This window comes from Mirounga angustirostris, unplaced genomic scaffold, assembly GCF_029215605.1.
Source record: "Mirounga angustirostris isolate CCGP_5_RB_7025 unplaced genomic scaffold, mMirAng1.0.hap1 SCAF_5, whole genome shotgun sequence".
NCBI lineage: Eukaryota > Metazoa > Chordata > Mammalia > Carnivora > Phocidae > Mirounga > Mirounga angustirostris.
Genome location: NW_026991713.1, coordinates 36,007,701 through 36,033,747, shown reverse-complemented (window position 1 = coordinate 36,033,747; position 26,047 = coordinate 36,007,701). Strand labels below are relative to the sequence as shown.

General features: G+C 37.9%; 1 protein-coding gene across 2 annotated transcripts in view; it reads left to right on the top strand.

The window, feature by feature from the left end:
* TMTC2 (transmembrane O-mannosyltransferase targeting cadherins 2) overlaps positions 1-26,047 on the top strand; it is a 395,147-nt gene that overhangs the window by 305,030 nt on the left and 64,070 nt on the right. The window contains exons 9-10 of one of the 2 annotated variants that reach the window (XM_045872892.3): positions 1,563-1,644; positions 22,926-23,040. In XM_045872892.3, coding sequence (XP_045728848.1) covers positions 1,563-1,644; positions 22,926-23,040 — 197 coding nt within the window. Of the gene's footprint in view, positions 1-1,562; positions 1,645-11,100; positions 11,533-22,925; positions 23,041-26,047 lie in introns of those variants that run through there. The other variant, XM_064590832.1, reaches the window with a different exon arrangement.

Genomic DNA, 26,047 nt, shown 5'->3' with positions numbered 1-26,047 from the left:
CTGTTCTGTCTGCCTAGAATCCATGATATGAACTTACACATTATACTGCCTGATTCACTACAGTTATTTAATTATTTTAAGTAATCCTAACTTTGTAAGATTCTTGCTAAGTCTTATTAACTTCATGAAAGTATGGTACGTGTGGGGAGCATTGTGCCTGTACTTTCCTTTTTTTCCCTCTGAAGTTAAAATGTTATGAGAAGTATGGCAGGCAATTAAAATTTTAATTATTGGGTATTTAGCGAGACTTGTGAGTGAAAGAGAAGTTACTGACTGGTGTAGTATTAGTAAAATGAAAGAAGAAATGAAGATGTCGGTTGTCTGCCGTCTGCTATAGACGGTGGAAGCTGTATGTAGGCTGGGTCCTACTGGGGAGAGTAATGGCGAATAAAGGATGTAGCGACAGTGAATTTTTTAAATGAGTGAATGAACAATAAGGAAGGGGTAGATGGAGAAATGAGTTGAAGTTGAATGGTGGGATGTAGAATATTAGGTTAATTACACACCTCTACCTTTGCAAGATTTATCTCTGTAACAGTGTTTAAAAAATATATCTGAAGAAAGAGAAAAACATTGCTTGAAGTTCCCATGGTAGAGAGAGTATAAATTAGAAGGAACAAGGAGATAAGATGAGTTTTCTTTACTCTAGACCATGACTTCTGGACAGGTCCACCACCCAGTGCCTCGCTGCCACTCAGACAACATAACTCTTCTTTCCAGCCTCGTGAGGCAAGACAGACTTGCCCCAGGAAGGTTCTTCTTGGGGCTCTTCTCCTACCTCAAGCCATCCCTTTGTGTTACTCTGTAGGCAATTTTAGTTCAGAAGCCCTAACACAGTAAAGAACATAGTTTTAGGATCTGCCAGGACTCATGTTGTTTCATGAAAAGTCAATCAATTGCCTACAAGCCTTTTCCCCTACTTTTTGCTTATTTTCTTCTGGTGATGATGGTAATGTTTACTTAAAACTGTAGCTAGGAAGAAGCGCTAACTTTAGATTAAATCCTGGTTTAGGAGTATTTTAGTCCCTAATGGCATCAACAACGATAAACAGTAGTTGCGTTTGAGATTCAACAAACTGTGACCTAGTTTCTTCGTACGTAAAGTGAGCCATTAGGACAAAATCATCTTAAAAGCCAAAATGCTCCAAATTCTTTACCAAGGAAGAAGAAATGAAGAGGAAACAAATGGAAGGGAGAAAATAAAATAGAAAGTGAAAATGATGTTTTCCACCATTCCTTAAAACTATCTCATCCTTTTGGTTTTCGTGAAACCTTTTTTTTCACCTTTTTTCTCTTGCCTTCCTGGCCTCTTCTCTGATCTCTTTGATGAACTCACTCTCACTGTCTTTTCTTCTAATCTTGGTGTTTCCCAGGATTCTAACTTCAGTCTTGTCTCTCAGCATACTCTCCTTGGTCATCCTTGTTTAGATAAAAACAAAACACTTTTTTGTGTGTGTGATGATTGCTAAGTAGACATCAGCCTACTTACTTCATTTGGGCCCAGGAGGTAAAGAATCCTTCATGATCTACTGCTGAATCATCCATTTTCTCTGTTTTTCAAGGGTCGTAAGAGTGAGGCTGAAAAGTTCTTCTTGAAGGCTATTGAGCTGGATCCCACCAAAGGAAACTGTTACATGCATTATGGTGAGTGGTTGATAGTTTTTTCCACGTCCCCCACATTTACTGTTAATGTTGATATGAGATTTAGGATTTGCTGGCAAAGAGCATTTTGAGAGGGCATGGACTTCATTGTTGCAGATTTCGCCCCATGCTGTAGTCTTAGCTTCTCATTCAAAGCAACCATGTTATCGAGATCTATGCATTGTAGTTTCCATTAGTAATTTTCGTAGGACTTCAGTGGGGAGAGCCATTTTTGCGGTTCTTTCTTTCAAGTCCATTTATTGATGTAAATAAGGTCTCATCAGGAAAGCATCCTGCTCCTTGCCTGATGCCTGGTATGGAACCAGAATATTAGCTCTCTTATATTTGTAAATGATAATATATTGTTCATTGACCATACAATTTTGAAGTTTTGAAAGTTTACATTTTGACTACAGAATCTTGCTTTCTGGAAAATAGAAATGTCCCCAGGCCACTAGATACCTGAGATTGGGGTCAAGGATAAACCATAAATGGTGTAAAAGATGTATTTCTCATTCGGTTTAGCCTTGGCCTTAATCAGTCCAGAATGAACTTATATAACAACTCTGTGTCACATTCCACTCTATCATTAGTAGTGAGTCATGGTGTTAAGTGACGTGAAGTATATAGCTGGTTTGGTGTTGGGTAAGATGTACTTATTTCTACCAGATCTGTAGTTGGCATGGCTTTCAAGGAACCAAAAAGCATTTAATTTTCCTGATCCTCTGGGGGGAAAAAATGATGTTGTTTTTTTTTTTAAAGATTTTTATTTATTTATTTATTTGAGACAGAGAGAATGAGAGAGAGAGCACATGAGAGGGGGGAGGGTCAGAGGCAGAAGCAGGCTCCCTGCCGAGCAGGGAGCCCAATGCGGGACTCGATCCAGGGACTCCAGGATCATGACCTGAGCCGAAGGCAGTCGCTTAACCAACTGAGCCACCCAGGCGCCCGAAAAATGATGTTTTGACCACTCTTGGCTTTGATGTGTTATTATCACATAGTAAACTGAAAGATGGATGGTGGTTAAATCTTGAAGAAATAAAACTAATATCCTTCTTTTTTTAATTTAATTTTATTTTTTTAATTTTTTAAAATTATTATGTCATGTTAATCACCATACATTACATCATTAGTTTTTATGTAGTGTTCCATGATTCATTGTTTGCGTATAACCACCCAGTGCTCCATGCAGAATGTGCCCTCTTTAATACCCATCACCAGGCTAACCCATCCCCCCACTCCCCTCCCCTCTAGAACCCTCAGTTTGTTTTTCAGACTCCACTAATATCCTTCTTAAAGTTAAGTCTTTCTTACATTTTACAACTGGTAAAACAAAATTCAGTGACAGGCTGTGAATGTGAAAAAATGGAAAAAGTAAAATGGAGGATATACTTTATCAACCACAAGTCCATTTGTTTGTTTACATTTTGCATAAATGTTTATAAATCTCAGGTCTTGATGCTTTATCTTTCCAGCATAATGCAGCCTATAATTTCACACTGGCTATTGCATAAGTAGTCCGGATTTTTTTCACAAATGCAGTGTTATTGCCTGTTAAGTTGGCAGTCAACTAATTTAAGTTTGCTGCAGAATTTATTTTATTTTTACAGGATTTCTCATATGAAGTATTTTAAATTAGATTTTCTCATGCATACTATTTTGGGCACCCCTACTGTGCATTAAAGTAGGTCCATGATTATTTTCCCTGAGTGCTAAAGAACCTCTTCTTCTTATTGCATCTTTTGAAGTAGAATTTTTGTTTCCCTGTTTGCCTTCTACATTTCCTTTACCTCAAACTAATTTTACTTAATACATCTTCTAATCTTGTTCCCATAATTTTATTATATGCCTTATGTTTTTTGCAGTCGATTCCTTTACATTTCATTGTTGCTTCATTTGCATTGCGATGGGAAAAAAAGCACTGTTGTGTTCATTTTAAGAGTTTGTCTCATTATTCTGCCTTGTCTGTCTTTACCCACTTCTATTGTTTTATTATTTTTTTATATGACATCCTCCTCCCAATTTTTTTTTCCAGTGTTGGTGGTAGAGAGAAATTTTGGGGTTTAGTTTTAACAGAAAGTGCAACAAATCCTTTATTGTATAGGTTATTTGATAATAGTGGTAATATACATTCTGTAACTGTATGTGTAAAAACAGATTCTTCTTAGCACTCCTGGATTATTTTAAAGTTTTTAGCACACAGACACTATTAAAAGTACATGTATTTTCAATGGGAGGAATGACTACATAATTCCCTATAATTTTATGAAATAGTTTCAATACTTTTTCTCACTCTGGAATGGAAAATAAAAAAGATTCAAGATGAAGCATCAAGAAGTAGTAGGTAAGACAAAATAATCTACGAATGGACAGGAAGCCCATGACTGAGTGCTTGATATTCCTGTCTGACTGTGCTCATGTTATAAAAAATGTACCTTTAATTTGGGGGAAATCTACTTCCAGTGACTGAATTTTAGAACTGGAAAGCTCTTTTAAATGGTCTTGCATCTGCCTGATATAATCCTGTTTGTACTTACAAACAAATAAGTACAAGTACAAATAAGTTGACTGAAGCCTAGAGAAATGAAATTGGCTTGTCCAAGTTAGCTCTGTCAAATAAATAAATAAAATCTTTAAAAAAAAAAAAGAGGTAACTAACCTTTGGGTCCCTTGAGAACTGCCATTGACTTTTCTTCTCTAATGTATGTTCCATCTCTCCCACAACATGGGGAGATACCCAAGCAGATATGCAGGTAGGTAAGTAGGTAGATACTTTTGATTAGTACGTGCTTCTATGCAGTTTTAGAATGTCAAATGCATATAATCATAACTCAGCTTAAAAAAGTTTAGGGAAGGATTTTTATTTCATTTTAATGTGTATACAATGTGTCTGATGGTGCAAGGTACTGTTCTGTCTTCAGAAAGTGAGTAGGGCTATGTATGAAATAAATAGGGTGATGTCATTTTAAAAAGGTGATGTGGTGGGAAGTGGGGTGCTTCTTGACAGCAAGTAGCAAGGAGAACATTTGTGAAGAGGTGGTATTTGAAATCTGTAAGTGTGAACCAGCTATTTGAAGAGTCAGGTAAGAGCATTTCAGATAGAAAAGACGAAGTTCAGAGGCCGAAGGCAAGAGCAAGCTTGTGTTCACAGCAGAGAAGGAAGGTAAATGTGACTGGATTATATTGAACCAGATGGGAAAGTGGGAGGAGATGAGACTGGAGAGAAAGCAGAACAGAGCCCCTGGGGTTTTATCGACCAAGCTAAGGAGTTTGCATTTTCTTCCTAGGGCAAAGGAAGGGACCGTGTGGAGAAGACAGGATTAGGGAAAGGTCTAGGGGAACTCTTGCTATGTTTTAATCAAGAGAAGATAGTTTAGATTTAGTTGTGGGAATGTAAATTTTTATATTGAAAGTATACACTTACCTTCTTTAGAAAATTCTAAGATAAGTGAGAATGGAGAGACCCTGATTTCCATTTTTGCACCATCAATATCTAGCATATTGTCCTACTCATGGTAATGTGCAATAAATGTTGGTTGAACTCAGTTAGAGATGTTCTCCATCTTAGAATTGAATGTAGGTTCCAAAACAGACCAAAAGGTTGTTCCATTAGCATTTTTGTTACTTATTGTCCAAGAAGATATATAATATGATTCCTATCAGCTCTCCATCATCTTACTAGTTATGGATATTCTTAGGATATTTATACCCACAATTGAATGAGTAATAATACTTCCTCAGCTTAAAAACAAATGTTTAAATAAAATATACATGTTGTTTTGTGTCTTTTTTTCCCCCAATACTTTTGCAAGTGCCCATGAAAATGCCAGCGTGGGTGAGTTTTGTTCTATTGGAAATTCACTCTCCTGGGTGTTGATGTGCTTTTGATTTGCTTGTTAATAATACACAAGACTTCGAAAATACCATCCATTTGGGACTACACAGAGGGAATTATAGAATTTATATTGACTGCAATGACTATTAGAAGGCAGTGTTTAAAAGCACTCTCAGTTGGGACGTCTGGGTGGCTCAGTCGGTTAAGCATCTGCCTTCAGCTCAGGTCATGATCCCAGGGTCCTGGGATCGAGTCCTGCATAGGGCTCCCAGCTCAGCAGCGAGACTGCTTCTCCCTCTGCTGCTCCCCCTGCTTGTATGCTCGCTCGCACAAGCTTTCTCTCTCTCTCTGACAAATAAATAAATAAAATCTTTAAAAAAAAAAGTACTCTCAGTTACTTGTATTTTTAATCCACTAGTTCTGTTTTTTTTTTTTTTTTTTTTTTGAGGAAGGGATGCGTGCAAGATTGTCTTTTTTCTTCAGGTTGGCTTGCAACAAAGAAAGCTAAATAGAACTGGTTCAGTAAATTTGTTAAATGTAGGGCTTTCTGGTACCTATAATCTCTGGGATTAAAATTCCTTATCTGTAAACTGTGAAAGAGTTGATATGGACTTTCAAAATGTTTTTGTATATTAAGATTTCATGTTGTTGCTAATATATACTCAGTTTCTCACTGATCTTGCATCAAAAATTTTAAAGAATGTGTAGAAAACAGGTTTCAGACTATAGTATCAGTAATAGTATAATGTCACATTCGTATGTCATCAAGCATCCAGTGTATCTCATGTCCGTATGAAACAAACCATGTGAAGTCTTTATGGAATTTAGTTTATAAATGTTGAAGATGAGAATTTGGTGGCTTGATGTGTCATGTGGGCCTGTAATTCAAGGGATTCTCCATGGTTTTCCCAATGGCTCCAGTGGAAAGCTTCTGCCAAAAGAATAAAAGTCAAGACAGGAAGTCTCTCTCTCTCTCTCTCTTTTTTTTTTTTTTTAAGAATTAGTAGGAAAACCTTTTTTTTTAAAGATTTTATTTATTTATTTGACAGAGAGAGAGAGCGAGCGAGAGCAGGAGCACAAGCAGGGGGAGTGGGAGAGAGAGAAGCAGACTTCCCGTGGAGCAGGGAGCCCAATGCGGGGCTCAATCCCAGGATCCTGGGATCATGACCTGAGCCGAAGGCAGACGCTTAACAACTGAGCCACCCAGGCGCCCCAGTAGGAAAACCATTTTGTCAGAGTATATTACAATTTTTTCTTTATGTACATAGTAGTAAATTTTATGTAGATTGAAACAACTTAAGTCAATATGCATTTGTTATGAGACACGTACTATGTATAAATCTGGGCGGATGGGAATTCATTAGTTATTAAGGACAAAAGCATAAAAAGTGAAAAGGAAGCAGATTGTGATAAATGCTTTTGAGAAGTATACTTTTATGTAGACCTTGGATGGTTTCTTCTTTTCCTATCAACCTCTAACTGTATGTTTTTAAGAGTTACGCCTTTAGCCTCATTTTCTTTATTACAGTTACACTCTCTGGGTGAAGTTGTTCATTCCAGGGGTTCAGCTGTATAGTGCTGAGTCCTGAACTTTTTCCAACTCAGTATTTATCAAGCTAGATGTAGGGAGACAACAGGGAACAAGACAGACTGCAGTGGAGCTTCCAAACTGGTGAGGGAGGCCCATGTTGTAAAAGTGATCATTTAATTTTAATTACAATTGATTTTATAAAGGAGTATAATGAAGGGGCCTTGATTTGGGGGGCTGAGGTGCAGGAGAACTATGCCTGATGATCTTACACATAAATTATATTTGAGTGAATAGTAGGAGTTTACCAGAAAAAATTATAGATACGAGGGGATACATTGGAGAACAATAAAGCAGAGAAAGTGCTTGATGCAGAAGGTACACATATGTCTGGAGGATCGTTCAAGGGCAGAACTAGGACCATAGCTAGAAACTCTGAGCAGATACATTCTGGTTCCATAGGAGGAACATAACAATTTATGAGAACTGCCAGCTTATGAAATGAATGCCCATTGAAGATTTTTCAACTGTGGGTTTATAAGGATGCTTGAAAGAATTCAAGCACTGGAAATGGAAGAGGACTGATCCAGACAATCATGAAATCATTTCTAATGTAAAGGAGCAGTCATTTTGTACTTCTTCCTCTTGAACCCACAGAGAACTGTAGAATTTTTAAAATTGTAATTACCTGGATTATTATTTGGCTCTACTTACCAATTTTAGAAATCTGAAAATGTGTTACTACATTTATCCTGATCTTTCTCGATCATTATGTAACTCCTGTGAAGTAGGAATAGATCTCAACTCCATTTGACTGAAATAATGGAAGTTCAGAATTTCCAGGTGATTCTTTGGATCAGAAATTTTCAACATACATAGTAGGAAAAGAACTTGCAAAGTCTAGCTCCTTCAGCTTCTAAGTCCAGGACTTCCTAGTATTAATATTATAGTCTGCTTGTCTGCAGGATGCTCTTAAATTTCATTTTAAAAAGTAGGTCTTGGGGTGCCTGGATGGCATAGTTGGTTAAGCATCCAACTCTTGGTTTCAGCTCAGGTCCTGATCTCAGGGCCGTGAGATCAAGCCCTGCATCAGGCCCCACACTCAGCAGAGTCTGCTTGAGATTCTTTCTCCCTTTCCCTCTGCCCCTCCCGCTCATGCTCTCTCTCTCAAATAAATAGTAAAATAACTCTTGAAAAAAAAAAAAGTAGGTCCGGGAGGAAATTGTTAAAATGTTATATTCGATATTTCGTCAGTGAACACTGAAAGGGGAAGTTAAAAATATGTGATAGGTCGAATTGGTAAGAGGTCTGTAGTTATTTTTTTATTATCATAATTAAAGCTAGTCAGAAGATGGCAATGATCTGGGGTTGATTGTGTTGTAACATTTTATTTTAATCACTTCATGAACTCCAAGAGTAATTTAAAAAATTAAATAATGAACTAAATAATGGTATTTCCTTGATTTAAAATGAAAATACATTTTTGGTTTTTGGTTTTTGTAAAATTTCATTGAGATGTTTAATGCTTCAGACCAAAATATTTTATTAAAATATCAGTATTTGTGTCCCTTTATTGCTCCAAAGACAGCACAGTTGACAGATGTATAATTAGAACATGATATTTCTTTTCTTTTTTTTTCTTAAGATTTTATTTATTTATTTGACAGAGAGAGACACAGCGAGAGAGGAAACACAAGCAGGGGGAGTGGGAGAGGGAGAAGCAGGCTTCCTGCCGAGCAGGGAGCCCGATGCGGGACTCGATCCCAGGACCCTGGGATCATGACCTGAGCCGAAGGCAGCCGCTTAACCGACTGAGCCACCCGGGCACCCCGAGAACATGATATTTCTAAATGTCATTCCAAACTATTTCATTTCTTACCTATGATTTTTTATTTTTAAATTTGCTGTTATTACAATGTGTCTAATAGGTTAATATTTAATCTTTTTAATCTTCACACCTGTGTGTATTTTATGTGAGATATTTTTGCAAGCCTTTTAGAATTAAAACTTTATCGTGACTAGAAAGGGAAAACCAGGAAAGGGATTCTTTAAGCTTATAAGCAAGGAATAAAGGAAAAATTAAAGGATTAATGTATTTCCAAACGAAATACAGTTAAAAGACAAACAGTTAAGTGATAGGAAATAATTTCCATTAAATCACAAGATAAAACATGTCTACTTAAGACATGAGAAGTTGTAAAACTACAAGGAAAACAGAATATAAAGACCAAGGGATATGAACAAATAATTCCCCAAAGAGGAAGTATAACAGATTTTAAAAGATAGGTAGATATAGAATTTCATTAGAAATAAAGAAATTCACTTTCAAATAAAAATATATGCCCTTAAGTTACTCTAGCATTTATTCTCAATAATTCTCATTAAAATATATGTTAAGAAAATAATTTTTCTATGTTTAAGATTATCAACAAAAGGTAGTAATTGGAGCACAGACGTGCTATTTGTTAGAGTCAAAAATGGAAAAGCATCTAAATGCTTGAAAAAGGGAAATGATTAAATAATTTAGTGTTATTTCCATTTGATGAAAGATTTAACATCCTAATAACAGAGACAATTGCCTATGTTATTATACAGGAAGAATGATTAAATTTTACAAAATAACTACATCATTAGAAATGCAAAGCAAGGGCGCCTTGGTGGCTCAGTCCGTTAAGCGTCCAACTCGTGATTTGGGTTCAGGTCATGATCTCAGGGTTGTGAGATTAAGCCCCATGTCAGGCTCTGTTCTGGGCGTGGACCTGCTTGGGATTCTCTCTCTCCCTCTGCCCCTCCCCACTCCATGCACACACTGTCTCGAGAGGGGGAAAAAAGAAAACCAAACAAGCTATGTTAATAATAGATGTTTTAGCTTTTTGGACTCTTGCAGCCTTTTGGGGGGGGGAGGGATGGGCAACAGGCTTAATTTCTATTTTATATTTTCCTTAATGAGTACATTAGGAAGGAATATATACTTGATAAAATGTGAAAGAATAATTGTCTTAAAATATTTTCAGATAGTTTGTAGAAAAGATATCAGGAAAATTATAGTAAACAAGTAATTATCCAAAAATTATTTAACTGAACTCAACATGTAAAATTTAAGATGTAAAAATTAGAAAGGGATAAAAAGAGAAAGGCATCTTGCCTGTATTCTCTATTAAATACCATATTTCCATGATGAATTCATCAAATATAACAATAACACAAGCATTTACTTAGGACTTTTGTGTCCTGAGAAATTCTCATGGAATTTTCATTTAAATCCCCACAAAAGCCAAGTGAGGAGGTTACCTGACTGTCTCTATTTTACAGATGAGGAAAGCGAAGTCATCAAGCTGTAAGGTAAATTCCGCAAGGTTTCAGGGCCAGTTAATAGGAGAGGCAGCATTTGAACCAAGGCACTCCGGACTCTTACACTGTACCATCTCTTAATCAGTATAAGAGATTAATATAGATATTTTCCATCCATATTTACTCTATTGGTAGGTTTATTGATATATAAAATATGTATCAAATACACTGAAAGTTGGGAATCACTCCCCCCTCCCCTTTTTTTATTACCATCACCTTAGGTGTTAGGATTTCAACATATGGATTTGGGGAGGGCACGAACATTCAGACCATAGCACCTACCATATTTTATCATAACTCTTAAAAAAATACTATTAATACTATTATTATAAAATACACGATGATTATGTTTCACAATATTAGGTGATTAAATCAATTGAAGTAATATGGTATGACCTGACTGCAGTGTTTTTAGAATTTACATGAAGAAAAGTGTTTGGTGTCATGCTGGGCACATCTGTGCTCATTAATGATAGTGCTATTATTGAAGCTCAGTGTTCAACAGTTATGTCTCTGCACCAATACTGGGTATTTTTGTGTATCTTTTGTTGTTTCAGTAACCCAACACTGTGCAGAAATAATACTGTCCCTATTTTACAGACAAGGTATCAGGAGTGTACGTGAAAATATTGAAGGCCCAGCAAGTTGGCAGAGGAAGGATTTGAACCTCCTTGGACTCTTAAGCCTGTGACATGTTTATGGTGCTTTTTGCCTTGTGCTTATGGTTTGCCTTGTGCTTTTGAAGGTATACTCTTACCGAATGTAAGCCTGGTGGGTCCCCAATGGTGGCAAAGCCCCAGAATGCTGAGGTTTTGGAGGACTGCTGGTGGAGAAACCCATGGAGCTCTCAAAATCATGTACTTAGAAGCGTCAGGAAGGAAGGGCAGCTTGAGGTCATCAAGACGCAAGACGCGGAGAGAGCCTGAAAGGTACAGAGGCAGAGAAGGAGCTCATGTAAAGAGGAGTGAAAAGAAAAATGAGAAGATAGAGCACCAGACCTCACCCCACCCAGCGTACTGACATTTTCTCATTTACTCTTTCCGATAACACAGCCAGGTTATCCCCGTTTGCAAAGTGAAGAAACCGTGGCTCCAGTGACCCTTGCTCTGGAGATTCCTACACTGCATGCAGTGCCCCCCACGAAGAAAACGGCCCATCAGTATTTTTGCAATAAAAGAATGACTAGAGAAGCATTTACTGACCTTTAGTTAGTTTTACCCTTTCCTTTTCTCATCTCTGCTTCCAGTTTTTGCATGGGAATAGAGTCCACTTTGTTTTAAACGTGTAACTACATGATGCAGTTAAGTACTGTCTTAGTTCATTTGGGCTGCTGCAGCAACATAACATATATGGGTGGTTTAGGAACAACAGAAATTTACTTCTTACAGTTCTGGAGGCTGCAAGCCCAAGATCATGGTGCGGGCAGATTGAGCGTCTGGTGAGGCCTACTTCCCCATTGATGGTCTTCTCACTGCTCCCTCACATGGTGGCAGGGGCAAGGTAGCTCTCAGGGCTCCTTTTATCAGGACAGTAATCCTATTCATGAAGGCCCCTGATTTCAAAACATGAACTGGGGGTGGGGGAGGGGGAGAAGCACAAACATTCAGACTATAGCAACAATTTACATATACGCGTTCTTTTGAATCTGTCTTTGTATGGGACACCAGAAGTCACAAAGACAAGATGGTAAGAATTGAGTTAAACTTCAGATTAGGGAGTAGGAGTGCAGTGGATTTTGGAATGCAGCCCCTCTGTTGATTACTCCTTGAGCATGGTCTACCTTTTGCTAGCCTCTTGTTCCTCAGTTTCTTTATCTGGAGATGATTGCAACTGCTTCAGGTTGTGAGGATTCGTTTACAATTTTATAAAATAACTAGCATGTCATATATGCTCAGTAACTTGTAACAATGGTCATTTATTATTTTTAAAATATAATAGAACCCATAATAATATCTTAGAGAATGAACGAATCATATAGAAAAATTTTTCAATAAGGTATATGAAAAAGAGAAATTAGGGGAAGAGGAGACAATAAAAATCTAGATATTAAGAAAAAGGAATCGGTATCCATCAACATGCAGACAGAAAGAGAACGGAAAAAGAATAATTGCTTGCAAGAAGAATGAATATTGTAAGTAACAAGTAATTGGGAACAGAGAGAGAGAGGGAGAGAGAGAGGGAAAGCAAGGAAGGCAGAGAGGGAAAAAAAGAGATACTGTTTTTCCAGTCTTAGCTATTTGGATTTAGCAATTGAGTGCACTTTGAGATTCTTGTTTATGTTCTGCCTTCCACTTAATTGAAAACAGTTGTTCCCAAAGTTTTCTACCCTGTCATTAACTCTTCTGTGCCTCAGTGACACATCTGTAAATCAATACCTCAGAAGAGCCCATTGAGATGGTGTTAGAGGGCAAGGAGAAGACTCAGAGCTCTTCTAAGGAAGAGGAAGAGGATGTGAGCATTTAGCCACATCCTCTCTGCATTCTCATTATCACCCCAAGTTAGTCCCAGAGGCACACTCCCTTCCTTACTGACTTCCCCTGTGTTTGAGCCTCATGTCTACCTCATCCCTTTCCTTACAATGCCCTTGTCTAGGAATGACACTACTCATCTCTATCTTTGATTAGGTCCTGTCCTCAACCGGTTATGTCTTCCCCTTCATCTTTAGGTGGTAAAACTCCTCAGATTGTTTGAAACCTAGCATGGACTTGTTTTCTTTATTCAGTGCACTTGATCTCTATTAAATCTCTATATTACTTACAACTATAATGGGTTGTGCTGTTCCTCCCTCCCTGCCCCTCCCCCTACTCTTTCTTTCCCTAATGTCTTCTCTTTACTTCCTCTCCAGTCCCCCTCTTGTCCTCCTTGCCTCCCTCTACTTCCCTCTCCATGTGACAGTCTTCATAACTCTCTCAGTGGTTTTCTGGCATCTCCTAACCCTTTTGGAAAGAGTCGGGGGAGAAATAAATGCAATAAAGCATCCCTAGCCTTCCTGACCTCCTTTCTGCTTGAGCACAGAGCCCTGGCCTGCTGCTGTTCCTCTAATCTCCTTTGCGGTAGGCATCTTCCTTGCCACATGCCCGATTCAGGGCAGATTTTTGGTCTCATGTCCACAGAGGGACAGATCTGGGTCCTCCCAACCTCAAAGTGAGCAGTCTGGATTGCTCTCCTGGGCATCCTTTTCTTGTTCATTTGGCCCACCTGTTTTCTTGGCCAGTAACTACCGCACATTTGTCACATTGGGTTTGTCTCAATAAACCAAAGCTGTTATTCAATCAAGCTGCCAAGAGCACAAAAACACAAAGCAACAAAAATAATAGAAGGGAAGGGAAGAGAGATTGGTTGTATGTATTTTTTTTAAAGATTTATTTATTTATTTGAGAGAGAGAGAGAAAGCACGCATGAGAGCAGGGGGAGGGACAGAGGGAGAAGGAGAGAGATAATCTCATGCAGAGCCTGACTAGGGCCCAATCTCATGACCCTGAGATCATGACCTGAGCTGAAATCAAGAGTCAAATGCTTAACTGTTTAACCGACTGAGCCACTCAGGTGCCGTGAGAGAGATTGGTTTTAACGAGTAAGAGCAGGGGCGCCTGGCAGGCTCAGTTGGTAGAGCATGTGACTCTTGATCTCAAGGTCATGAGTTCACATCTCATGATGGGTGTAGAGATTACTTTAAAAAAGAAAAAAAACGAAGGTGCACCTGGGTGGCTCAGTTGGTTAAGCATCTGCCTTCAGCTCAGGTTATAATCCCAGAGTCCTGGGATCAAGCCCCCTCATCGGGCTCCCTGCTCAACATGGAGCCTCCCTTGTGCACTCTCTCGCTCGCTCTCTCCCTCTCTCTCTCTCTAGTTCAAATAAATAAATAAAATCTTAAAAAGGGGGTGCCTGGGTGGCTCAGTCGTTAAGCGTCTGCCTTCGGCTCAGGTCATGATCCCAGGGTCCTGGGATCGAGACCCGCATCGGTCTCCCTGCTCTGCGGGAGGCCTGCTTCTCCCTCTCCCACTCCCCCTGCTTGTGTTCCTGCTCTCGCTGTGTCTCTCTCTGTCAAATAAATAAATAAAATCTTTAAAAAAAAAAAATCTTAAAAAGGAGTAAGAACATACCTAAAAATGCAAGGGATTCCCAGAAAGACATTCAGCAAGCCTCCCTTCAGAGAAGCAAAAGAGATGATTCCCCTCCATATTTTTAATCCTCCCAGGCCTAATTAGCATACATTAACAACCTCTGTTTAGCAGCATCTCCTTTAGACAGGTAGTTGAAATCCTGAGCATTGCATTATCCCCCACTCTGTCTCATCAGGAGTATATTACTCATCTTCCTTAGTAGAAACACTCCAAAAAGGGCTTGCTTCAGTTCTGCCTTACCTACCTGTCTTGTTAACATTAGATGTCACCAAAATCAGCCCAAATATTTCCACCATCTTCCAGGCTTTTTTCCCTGCTCCAATCATCTGAATCTTTGAAAAAGTTTAGACAAGTGCTTCTGGCTATTCTTTTTCATGACCTGGCTGCTGATTTTATGAGCAGAGCCACTTTGTGAAAATTCAAGTGGTACCCTTACTTGTGCCCTTTACTCTATGTATATTCAATTTTAATTATAAGTTGAACAAAACCAAATATTTACCTCCATCCAGATATGATGCACTTAGCCTGTGAGACCTTGCGTCTCCTCAAACTTATATCCGTTTTGTGGTTAAACTCTCTCCATAATCTCCTCTTTCCTCTACTAAGTTCAAACTGTTTCAAGGATAAGTGTTGCACTTATCTTCCCCGTCCTCCACTGCAAGTATCACTACATCTTACGTGTATTTGGCACAATATACATTTCTTGGGTTGGATATGTTAATCTATAGTTTCTTCTTTTTCCCAGACTATTGAATTTATTCCAAAGTACAATGGGATATAATAGATTTTAGCCAAATTGCACAGTTTGGACTGTTCTGGAATTAAGGTATCTTTGAAGGCATGATTGATGACTGGATTATTTGTCGTATTCCAAGGGAAATTCAGAGATCTAAAACCAGGGCTGCCATGTTGCCTATATTCCAGAGGCACTGTTCATAGAGACCTCACGGTGAGTGGCAACCTTGGAAATTTTGCAATACTCAGCATGTTGTGGCCATTTACTGCAGCCCTGCCTAAAATCACTCTAAGGTGAGAGGATATGAATAGGAAAGTGCCTGGTGACGACCTGTGCTGGCTAGATTCTAGCTTGCTCCTGCAGATGAAGGAAGTGCTTCTGCACATGGGGATATAGGTAATTCAGTCCTATTACTGAATGTGTAGTTATTAAATCCCCACAGTGTGCCAAGAAGTAAGAGAGTGAGCCACTGTGGTATCCGGAGGAAGAGCACTCCCGGTGGAGGGAATGGCAAATAAACACTGAAGCGGGAGTCTTTGTTTCTCCAGTGTGTTAGACAGCAGTGAGAGGCATTGAATAAGTGACCAAGAGGGAGAGTAGTAGGAGACAAACGAGATGAGGTCAGAGAATAGGGTAAGAGGTTGGGGGAGGAACTCCCTGCTGACTCTGTCAGGCTGTGTAGTCCAGTATAAGGACATTCACTTTCCCTAAGTCAGCTGTAGAATGATGGGCACTGACTCCCACTATTAATAAGGATCATTCTGACTGCTATGTTGAGAATTCTCTGTAGGGTCAAGGGCAGAAGTATGGAGACTGGTTAAGAGGTTATTGCTGCAATCCAGAGTGACGTGATGGCGTGAGACAAGGTAGTGGTAGGAGTCAGACAATTCTAGATCTATTTAGATGGTCTGATGTCTTCTGCCAAGGGGAACTATTTTAGTGCAAATATTAAGTTCTAGCTGTTATTTTATAAATAAGATTTTCATTTGTCTTTGAACATTTTTTAAAGCTATCTATGAGTGATTTTTCCCAAAGAGAATCGTATCATCATGATACCTATTACAGATTGTTTTAGCTCCTTGATTTAATTTCATTGATCAGAATAGTGAATTTTTCATATATTTTAGTAAGAAATGCCAATGCCAACTAATCTGGGGAGTTTATGTGCAAAACTTTTACAAAGCAGTATTTGAGCCTAGGTTTAAGGCCAGCTTACACTGTTACGGATTTCTTTCTTTCAGGCAGTTTTTTAAAGCCAGGAATTAATGAAGGATTGATCTTCGCCAGCTTGTCATATTGAAATATTGGTTAAAATCCACCAAATATTTTAAACAGTTCATTTAGAGAATTGTCCCGAGAAGAAATGGTATAACTGTAATACAAAAGCTCCTGAGTCTAGAACTGTCAACTGGTTTTTCCCTCTTCCTTTTTTAGCCTATGGGGAGACTTAACACTCTTTGAATCTGGACCTCTAGAGAATGCTTTCCCTTTAAATATCCTTTTCTGTGTTTCTCCACTCACATTCCTTTTTTTTTCTTTGTAATTTCTCATCTTGTTTTTGCCTTTGTTCTCCCTTTGATGGAAGACAAGTAAGATGATGATAATTAACTTGGGTAAGACAAATTATAAACCAAACAATGATAAAGTGTGGTAGCACAATATATACATGAAAACAAAATATATTTTACTTAAGATTTTCCTGTTTTCTTTATTTGAAATTCTGCTCAATTATCAAACAAAGAATGCGTTTGTTTCCTATATGTGAGAGAGAAGTGATTTCTCATAACTGTTCTACATATGAAAGATAAAATTCTTAAATATCCTTATTTTAAGAGTTTGAGAGAGTAAACTTTCTTTATTGCATGTATCTTATTCATACAGATATATCTTCCTATCTGCATGAGTATGTGTAACCCGGTCATTATTCTTTGTAATATAGGGAAGGGCATGTCACATGCTGTTTATTGACCAGAAGAGCTTAATCTAACTGGTGGCTAATCCCAGACAGGGCATCCAGAGTATAGTACAAAACAATTATTTTGTTCCCATCAGACACTGGTTCTCAAACTATGGACAATGGAGTAGCAGCATCAGTAGGAACTTGTTAAAAATGCAAATCATGTTCATTCCTCACAATGGGCAAAAAAACAGTCTCTTCAACAAATGGTGTTGGGAAAACTGGACAGCAACATGCAAAAGCACGAAACTAGACAGCTTTCTTTCACCATACACAAAAATAAACTCAAAATGATAGAGATCTAAATGTGAGACCTGAAACCATAAAAATTCTAGAAAAGAGCACAGGCAGTAATTTCTGACACCGGCCGTAGCAACACTTTCCTAGATACGTCTCCTGAGGCAAGAGAAATAACAGCAAAAATAAACTATTGGGACTACATCAAATATAAAAAGTTTCTGCACAGCAAAGGAAATAACCCAAAATACTAAAAGGCAACCTACTGAATGGGAGAAGATATTTGCAAATGACATATCTGATGAAGGGTTAGTATCCAAATCATATAAAGAGCTGATACAGCTCAACAGTGAAAAAACAAGAAATCTGATTAAGAAATGGGCAGAAGACATAAGTAGACATTTCTCCAAAGAAGACATCCAGATGGCCAGCAGACAAATGAAAAGATGTTCAACATCACTTATCATCAGGGAAATGCAAATCAAAACTATAATGAGATATCACCTCACACCTGTCAGAATGGCTAAAATCAATAACCCAAGAAACAACAGGTGTTGGCGAGAATGTGGACAAAATGGAACCCTCCTCCACTGCTGGTGGGAATGCAAACTGATGCAGCCACTGTTGTAAACAGTATGGAGTTTCCTCAAAAAGTTCAAAATGGAACTACCATATGATACAGTAATCACATGAGTTGGTATTTCCCCAAAGAATATGAGAACAGTGATTCAAAAGGAAGGATATGCTCCTGTGTTTATTGCAGCATTATTTACAATAGCCAAACTATGGAAGCAGCCCAAGTATCCATTGATAGATGAATGGATAAAGAAGAATATAAATATAAATAGAATATTAATCAGCCATAAAAAAGAATGAAATCTTGCCATTTGCCACAACATGGTTAGAGCTAGAGAGAATAATTCAAAGTTAAGTCAGAGAAGGACAAATACCATATATGATTTCATTCACATGTGGAATTTAAGAAACAAAACAAACAAGCAAAGGAAAAAGACAAACCAAGAAACAGACTCTCAACTACAGAGAACAAACTGTTGGTTACTGGAAAGGGGTGGTTTCATAGGGGGAGGGGTGAAATAGGTGATGGGGATTGAGGAGTACACTTATCTTGAAGAGGAAAAAAAAAACAACCATGGGCTCTACCCCAAACCCACTGAATCTGAAACTCTGGGGATGATGGGGCCTAGCTGTCTGTTCTATTGGACCTTCCAGGTGACTCTGATGTGCCCTAAGCCTATGAGCCACTGAAAAATGTAACCTTTCGCACCTTGCAGAATCTACCACTGTAGATGGGCTCCTTGAAGTGCCTGCTTTCCTTTCCACTCCCCATACTGCCCTGGCTCCTCCTTGTAGTTTCCTCTCACCATCAAAGCCCAAGTAGCTGCTCCAACCCCACTGAGCCTCAGCATCTGGCTCAGTCTTGGTGGGCTTTCCATAGATGTGTATATTCTTCGGTAAAGAGCACCTGTGTCTCTCTTGTTAATATTGATCACTTTCAGCCAACAGTGATTCAAAGACATTGTATAAAATGACTCACTACCCAGTAATGATAAAGATGAGAGGATTGACACCCACATCCTGTCACATATGCTGTTAAGTGGGATAGCCATATTGAGGCAATTCTGCTTTATATCCCCTTTATTCCTGCCTCATGAATAATACCATTCCCTTTTATTCTTAAAAGTGCTCTGGTTTATATGGTAAGTTATATTGCAGTGAACTAGTCATAAGCAATTCTAATACTGTTGGGGAGTGGTCAAAGAAAGATTCACCAAGAAGGAAATGTTGTAGGGCTTAAAAATAAAAGATGCCCAGTTACAATAGGTAGGCAAGACGGACTGGTGATAGGGATGGGACGAGAGAAACCTTAGAGCCTGAGAGTTCAGGATAAATAAGGATAAATAAGGATTTATCCTTCAGGATAAATAGGGATAAATAAGCTGTGAAACAGCTGGTTGTATTAAGGGAAGCAGAAGTGGTTCAAAGGCTCGGGTAGCAGTGTTAGGTGGGAACAATAATAGTTGAAGCTGGTGGAAGAGTGACTTAAGGTAAGGTCTTCCAGAAGAAGTAAGGGCAAATTTTGTTCCTCATTATTCCCCCAATAATATGTCAGTATTGGCTCTTTGGATCGTTATTAAGAAGAAACCTAGTGTGTCTTTGTTTCCCTATTTATGTTGGTTCTCTGTATTTGAAATGCTTATTGCTCCATTTTCCATCAATTCTGGGCTATATTTCAAACAAATAATCATTATATAACATAGCAGAATAATAATTCACTTCCAAATTTGGTTCACATTTTCAAGTCCAGTGGGAAAAAAAAAAAGACACCAAACGGTCCACACTGCATAATATTTTATGCCTTTATCATAGCAGAATACTAATGCTGGAATATTGAGATATATGGCCTGTCGAGAACAGAATGGGGGGAATTATGCAAATACCTTACTAATATGTTGTGATATTGTTTTTCTGAATGTTAATATGATGAATGAATTCTGTTAAAAATGATCATATGGGGATTTTTTTCTGTTACTGTTTAGTAAAAGTTACGTGTTTTGTGTGGTTTGGGGGCCTTGCAAACTGTAAATTGCATTTTGCATGACAAAGCTGACTTAAAGCATAAAGAAGTGTTTTAAAATTATGATAAAAATTGTATATTTGATTTTATACAACTAGTTAATGTTGTTATCCTTTGTTGTTGTTGAACATTAAAGATGTGTTTGGCATCAATGAAGCTTGAAAAGCTTTGCCCTTGGGGCATTGCACGTGAACTGACCTCTTACGCCATTGAGCATCATTATCTTTTTTTTTTTTTTTTAAAGATTTTATTTATTTGACAGAGAGAGACAGCGAGAGCAGGAACACAAGCAGGGGGAGTGGGAGAGGGAGAGGCAGGCTTCCCGCTGAGCAGGGAGCCCGATGCAGGACTCGATCCCAGGACCCTGGGATCATGACCTGAGCTGAAGGCAGACGCTTAATGACTGAGCCACGCAGGCACCCGAGCATCATTATCTTCATCACCGAAGCTTCTTGTCATGGTCCTCTGTTTCCGTGTGGACAGTAAAGATATCATGTCCTTCTTTTCTCTCTTTTTTTTTTTTTTACCAGAGCTAGTGTGTCTTCTTTACCCTCTACAGTCTGGAGTAATGAATTTTACTAAATAACCTTCATTATTCAGTTAATTGTTGCATTTTCCTAACTATTAATACAGAACACAGTTCAGAGTTAATAGCTGTCTGGAAAGGAAACTCCTACATTATCCTTTGTTTAAATATCACATAATTAATTAACATATTTATTAATGCATTTACTTAGGTAAACATTATTCTTTGAAGGCAGGTAGCAATTAATATTATGTTTTAATTTTGAGAACTTATAATAAGAGTAATTAACTGAAGAATAGGTTTAGTCTGGTATCCTTTACTAAGATCTATATGATGAGATATTAATTTTTCAGTATGCCATAGAGTGTCTAATTCTTGTTTTACTGTCTTTAAACCACATATACTTTCAGCTGAATCTCATATCAACATATTTAAAATTAGTATACACATGAGTTTCATAAGTAATGTGTGTTTCTGTTTGTAAGTGTAACTACAGTTGGCCTTTGAGCAGCATGGGGGCTAGGGGCATGATCCCCACACAGTTGAAAATCTGTGTATAATTTTTGACACCCCCAAAACTTAACTATTAATAGCCTAGTATTGACTAGAAGCCTTACTGATTACATACACTATTAACACATGTTTTGTATGTTATATATGTTAACATACTGTATTCTTAGGATAAAGTAAGCTACAGAAAAAATGTTAAAATCATAAGGAAGGAAAACACATTTATAGTACTGTACTCAAAAAAAAAAAAACTACATGTAAGTGGACCCATACAGTTCAAACCTGTGTTGTTTGAGGGTCAACTATATTACAAATCAGTGTTCTTAACAATTTTCTGACCTAACAATTATGTTTGAGACCTGAGAACGGCACAGAATGTTAGGTGACAGACTAAGAAAATAATGTACAACTTTTGGTAGAAATAGCTAAGAGGTCTCTAAATCCTGGTCTTTAAACTCACTTCATTTTAACAAGTCAGCTTATCGTTACTCACCATTTCTTACCAATTGACATTTAGATACAAGCAGAGTCTGTGGCTTATTATAAATTCTTAAAATAGAAAATGTCCTCTTGTGTTTTAAGGACTGGTCCTTTTGGGTTAGAAGACAATTTGTAGTATTTATTAGATAAGCAGTAAATAATGGGCTCTTTCAAACCACTACCATCAGGGAGGATTTACCATTTACCATTTTTAAATTTGTTTTTCCCTGTGCAGCTCAGGACTTGCAAATCATTTTTATAACTTTTTTCATATTGTTAAAATCTTGAACTTTAAGCAAACGGGAAAACTAAAGCAAAAAATAATCATCAGACCACAACTCAGCAAGCCCAAAAGTTACATGAATGATTTCAGCATCTCTCTGTTATGCATTGGTTTTCATTTGAATATCCATGTCAGATAGGGCTTAACATCATTACTTTTGCTGTTAATAAATCCCAGCTCTAAAACAAACATAAAACAGCCTGTTCTTTCTGTTTGCCTAGCCTTAAAATTGGACCCAAATCTGTGTGTGTGTGTGTGTGTGTGTGTGTCTTTATGTATGTTTCTGGGATAGCACTACATATCAGTTCTGGAGGTATAGTTTCAGAATAGTATGGCTCCATCTGCAATAATTCTAGCCTTTCAAAGCTGACCTGCAAGTAATCTCAAAAATGTGAATGTGTTAATATTTGTTTCATGTTTATTAGTCAGTCTAATTGAGTAAGTAAATGCTCAGTGGACCTTTGTACATTCCTTCAGTAATTTTAGTGCTGCTTGGGGACACCTGGGTGACTCAGTCATTAAGCGTCTGCCTTCGGCTCAGGTCATGATCCCAGGATCCTGGGATCGAGTCCCACATTGGGCTCCTTGCTCAGCGAGGAGCCTCCTTCTCCCTCTGCTTGCCACTCCCCTTGCTTGTGCTCTCTCTCTCTCTCTCTGACAAATAAATAAAATCTTTAAAAAGATAATAATTTTAGTGCTGCTTAAATATAAGAAGTTAATACATTTCAATATAGATAGCCTTGTTTGTACATATGCATCAGAGACAGAAGCTGTTTTAAACAAACAATAATGAAAATCAATTCAACCCTTAATTGTAATATATCTTCAACTGTATCCATTTTATTTCTTGGTGCAGTAGTCTATACAGGATTTTTTTTTTTAAGGAAAAAAAGAAAACCTAACTATGTGAATATACCAGGTGGATGCATTGGGATGTCCTGCAATGAAGGGAAAGGCATAGAAAACAGGACCAAATAACAAGATATAGATGGGCAGCCCACATACATCTTAGCTTCAAATCATTTTTACCACTCTATTTTTCTCTGTAGTGATTTTATTTGTTTCACAGGATTAGAGTAGTAGTTTCTAAGTTGAAGTTCACTTGGTTCTGTACTTTGCAGGTCAATTTCTTCTGGAAGAAGCTCGCCTCATAGAAGCAGCTGAGATGGCAAAGAAAGCAGCTGAATTGGACAGCACGGAGTTTGATGTGGTCTTCAGTGCTGCCCACATGCTCAGGTGGGTTTTGCTACTATACCTTAGAAGACCAACACTGTGGCTTTGGGAAAGCTAATAGGTAGACTGAGTACCCTGTCATACTGCCTTATTCCACATTCTTGAGGTGAATTATGCTGTCTTACCATGCCAAAATCAGTCAGGAGTATTTTATTCATTATAGCTTATGTGCACAGTATGTAGGGCATGTAAGCATTCAGGACTCTGAAAATTATTGAGAACCATTTTCCTTTCCCTTCAAAAATGACTATAAAATACAAAAAGAAAATTGCAAAATTAAAATGAATAACTGTTTAAAGGTCTAAAACAAAACATGTTGATTAGCCAACTGCATCTATTTGTGTTTTATATTTATTATATTGAATGTGGCATGTGAATGCATTTTATTATGTTCGGTGGTGGAGAGGATTGTCAAGTACAAATATACCTAAGGGCTATCAAAGTCTCAAAATGGTGCTGTATTTAGCATTGTTGCTATGTAGGGAAATGATACATCTTTGTAGACCTTTTAGTACTTCTATTTTCAGAAAGATATTATGAAAGCTGATTATAACAGCAAAACAATTAAAAGGTAGATCAACAATTTTTATTGTGAACATAAAAAGAAAGTTAATGCATCCATAAGTGGTGTTTTAGGTTAAAGAAGAATGTTTTTAAGAAACTCAAATGATTTATACAGTTTTTTTAAAAGCATTATCTGTTCTGTTAGTAATATGTATACCCCTTCTCCCATACTCTTACCTGAATTTCACTCGATTAAATCTTCACCTAAATGCTTCATTAGCTGACATCCACACTATGGGCTCTGGGTTTGGCTCTAGGAATAGGTTTGTAATTATGTAGATTACTCTTACTAGGGAAGAAAAATACCAGAGGAATGGCTTCACAGTTGGATGGCTTTAACACACGGGCTTTCAAGAAATGTAGTTTTGTTTACTTTTTGAGATCCTTGTAGATTTATATGCAGTTGTAAGAAATAAGACAGAGAGATGCCCTGTACCATTTATCCAGCTTCCCCAATGGTAATATATTGTAGAATGAGTACAGTATCAAAAGCAGGATATTGATAGTGATACAATCCACTGGTCTTACTGCGTTTCTCCAGTTTTACTCAAATTTTCTGTGTGTGTGTTTGTGTGTGTGTGTATTTAGTTCTGTGCTTTTTTATCACACCTATGTAGGTTTGTGTATCCATCACCATAGTCAGAGTACACACTATTTCCAATATCACAAGCATCCTTTGTGTTGTCCTTTTATAACCACCTGGCTTCCTACTTAGCTTTTCATAAGTTTTATTTTTCTTAAGATTTTATTTATTTATTTGACACACACAGAGAGAGAGAGAGTACAAGCAGGGGGGAGCGGCAGGGAGAGGGAGAAGCAGACTCCCTGCAGAGCAGGGAGCCCGATGTGGGGCTCGCTCTCAGGACCCTGGGATCATGACCTGAGCTGAAGGCAGACGCTTAACCAACTGAGCCACCCAGGTGCCCCAGCTTTTTATAAGTTTTGAGTAAGAAATTCAAAGTCTGTTTGAGAGGAAAGTGTACTGTGAGGTTTCAGTTGAATGCACTCACTCCACATTTAACATTTCGCATTCCTAAAGCTGGTATCTACAAAGAGAAACCAGCATTCAATCAACTATTGGTATATTTATAAAATAAACTATAGCCAGGGGCGCCTGGGTGGCTCAGTCCATTCAGTGTCTGCCTTCAGCTCAGGTCTTGATCTCAGGGTCCTGAGATCAAGCCCTGCATAGGGCTCTCTACTCAGCAGGGAGCCTGCTTCTCCCTCTCCCTCTGCCCTTACCCCCTGCTCGTGCTTGCTCTCTCTCGTGCTCTCTGTCTCGAACAGATAAATAAAATCTTAAAAAAAGTAAACTATAGCCAATCTCAAGAACCTTCAATGCAAGGATAATTTTCAAAAAGACACCTTTATTTGCATGACAGGCTTAGGTGCTGTTATAGGGAGAGGACTTTCTCTTCTTCATGAATAAAACACTGTGCTTTTAGTCACAGTAAACCATTTGCAAGGATGGATAAGCACAACTTTCTACAGGCTAATTCATCTTTATCATAAGAGATACTTTCCTCAACAAGGTATTTTGCTACATATTAAATCAGTATCTGAAATTCAAGGTCTATCAGTGGAAACCCATTATGAGAAAGTTACAAAAAAGGTCCTTGTTAAAATATATCACTTCCAACTTTTCCTTAGTTACCATAGTGCTAGAAACCAGTGGAAAATTTTTATTATACATTGGCGATGTGGAAATCTTTAGGGTTTGTTTTTCAGAACCTTCTTTTTAGCTTTCTGCAGTCTGCATTCCTCATTAAGGTGCAGTCAGTCAGTGCTTTCCTAATATTGATTGCAATTATGACCACAGCAGCCTGGCTATATCCTACTCTGCGTGGTGGCAGCCCCCATGAATGTTTTTACTTAGTTTTTCTGTTTTTCGACTTTATTAAATTCAAGTATTTCTTGAGCACTTACCGTGCAAGTTGTATACCAACCTCTTTCCTTATTCACCAAGAGCATTTAGGACTTTGCTGGAAGGAGTAAGAAAGGTTACTCATTTTGCCTTGAATGCAACCTTATCAAAATCCTTAGCTATCAAGATCTTGCTTATTTATTGTTACATGTAATTTCCTCTGGGGATGCCAAATTATTGTAAATTGACTTTGATATTAATTCTTCCCTCGGAGCTCTCTTTTGCAAGATACTTAGAAGACAAAATTGGCAGGGTTTGGTGAGGTAAGAGTATGAGGCAGGGTATGAGGGAAAGAGTAGATGCCTCCCTGGTTGTGTCTAGGTTAGCTGTATTAATGGCTACCCTCATATCCAAAATCAGCAATTTAGGAAATATTATGATTCAAGAAATGTTTTGAACATATATATTTAACTTCCCTTTCCTTAGCTAATTCCCAATGAAATGACCCAAAGAATCTATCAGTGAGGAAAAACTGCTCATCACAAATAGAAAAAAAAAAAAAAAGTCATTGCACTTAGATGA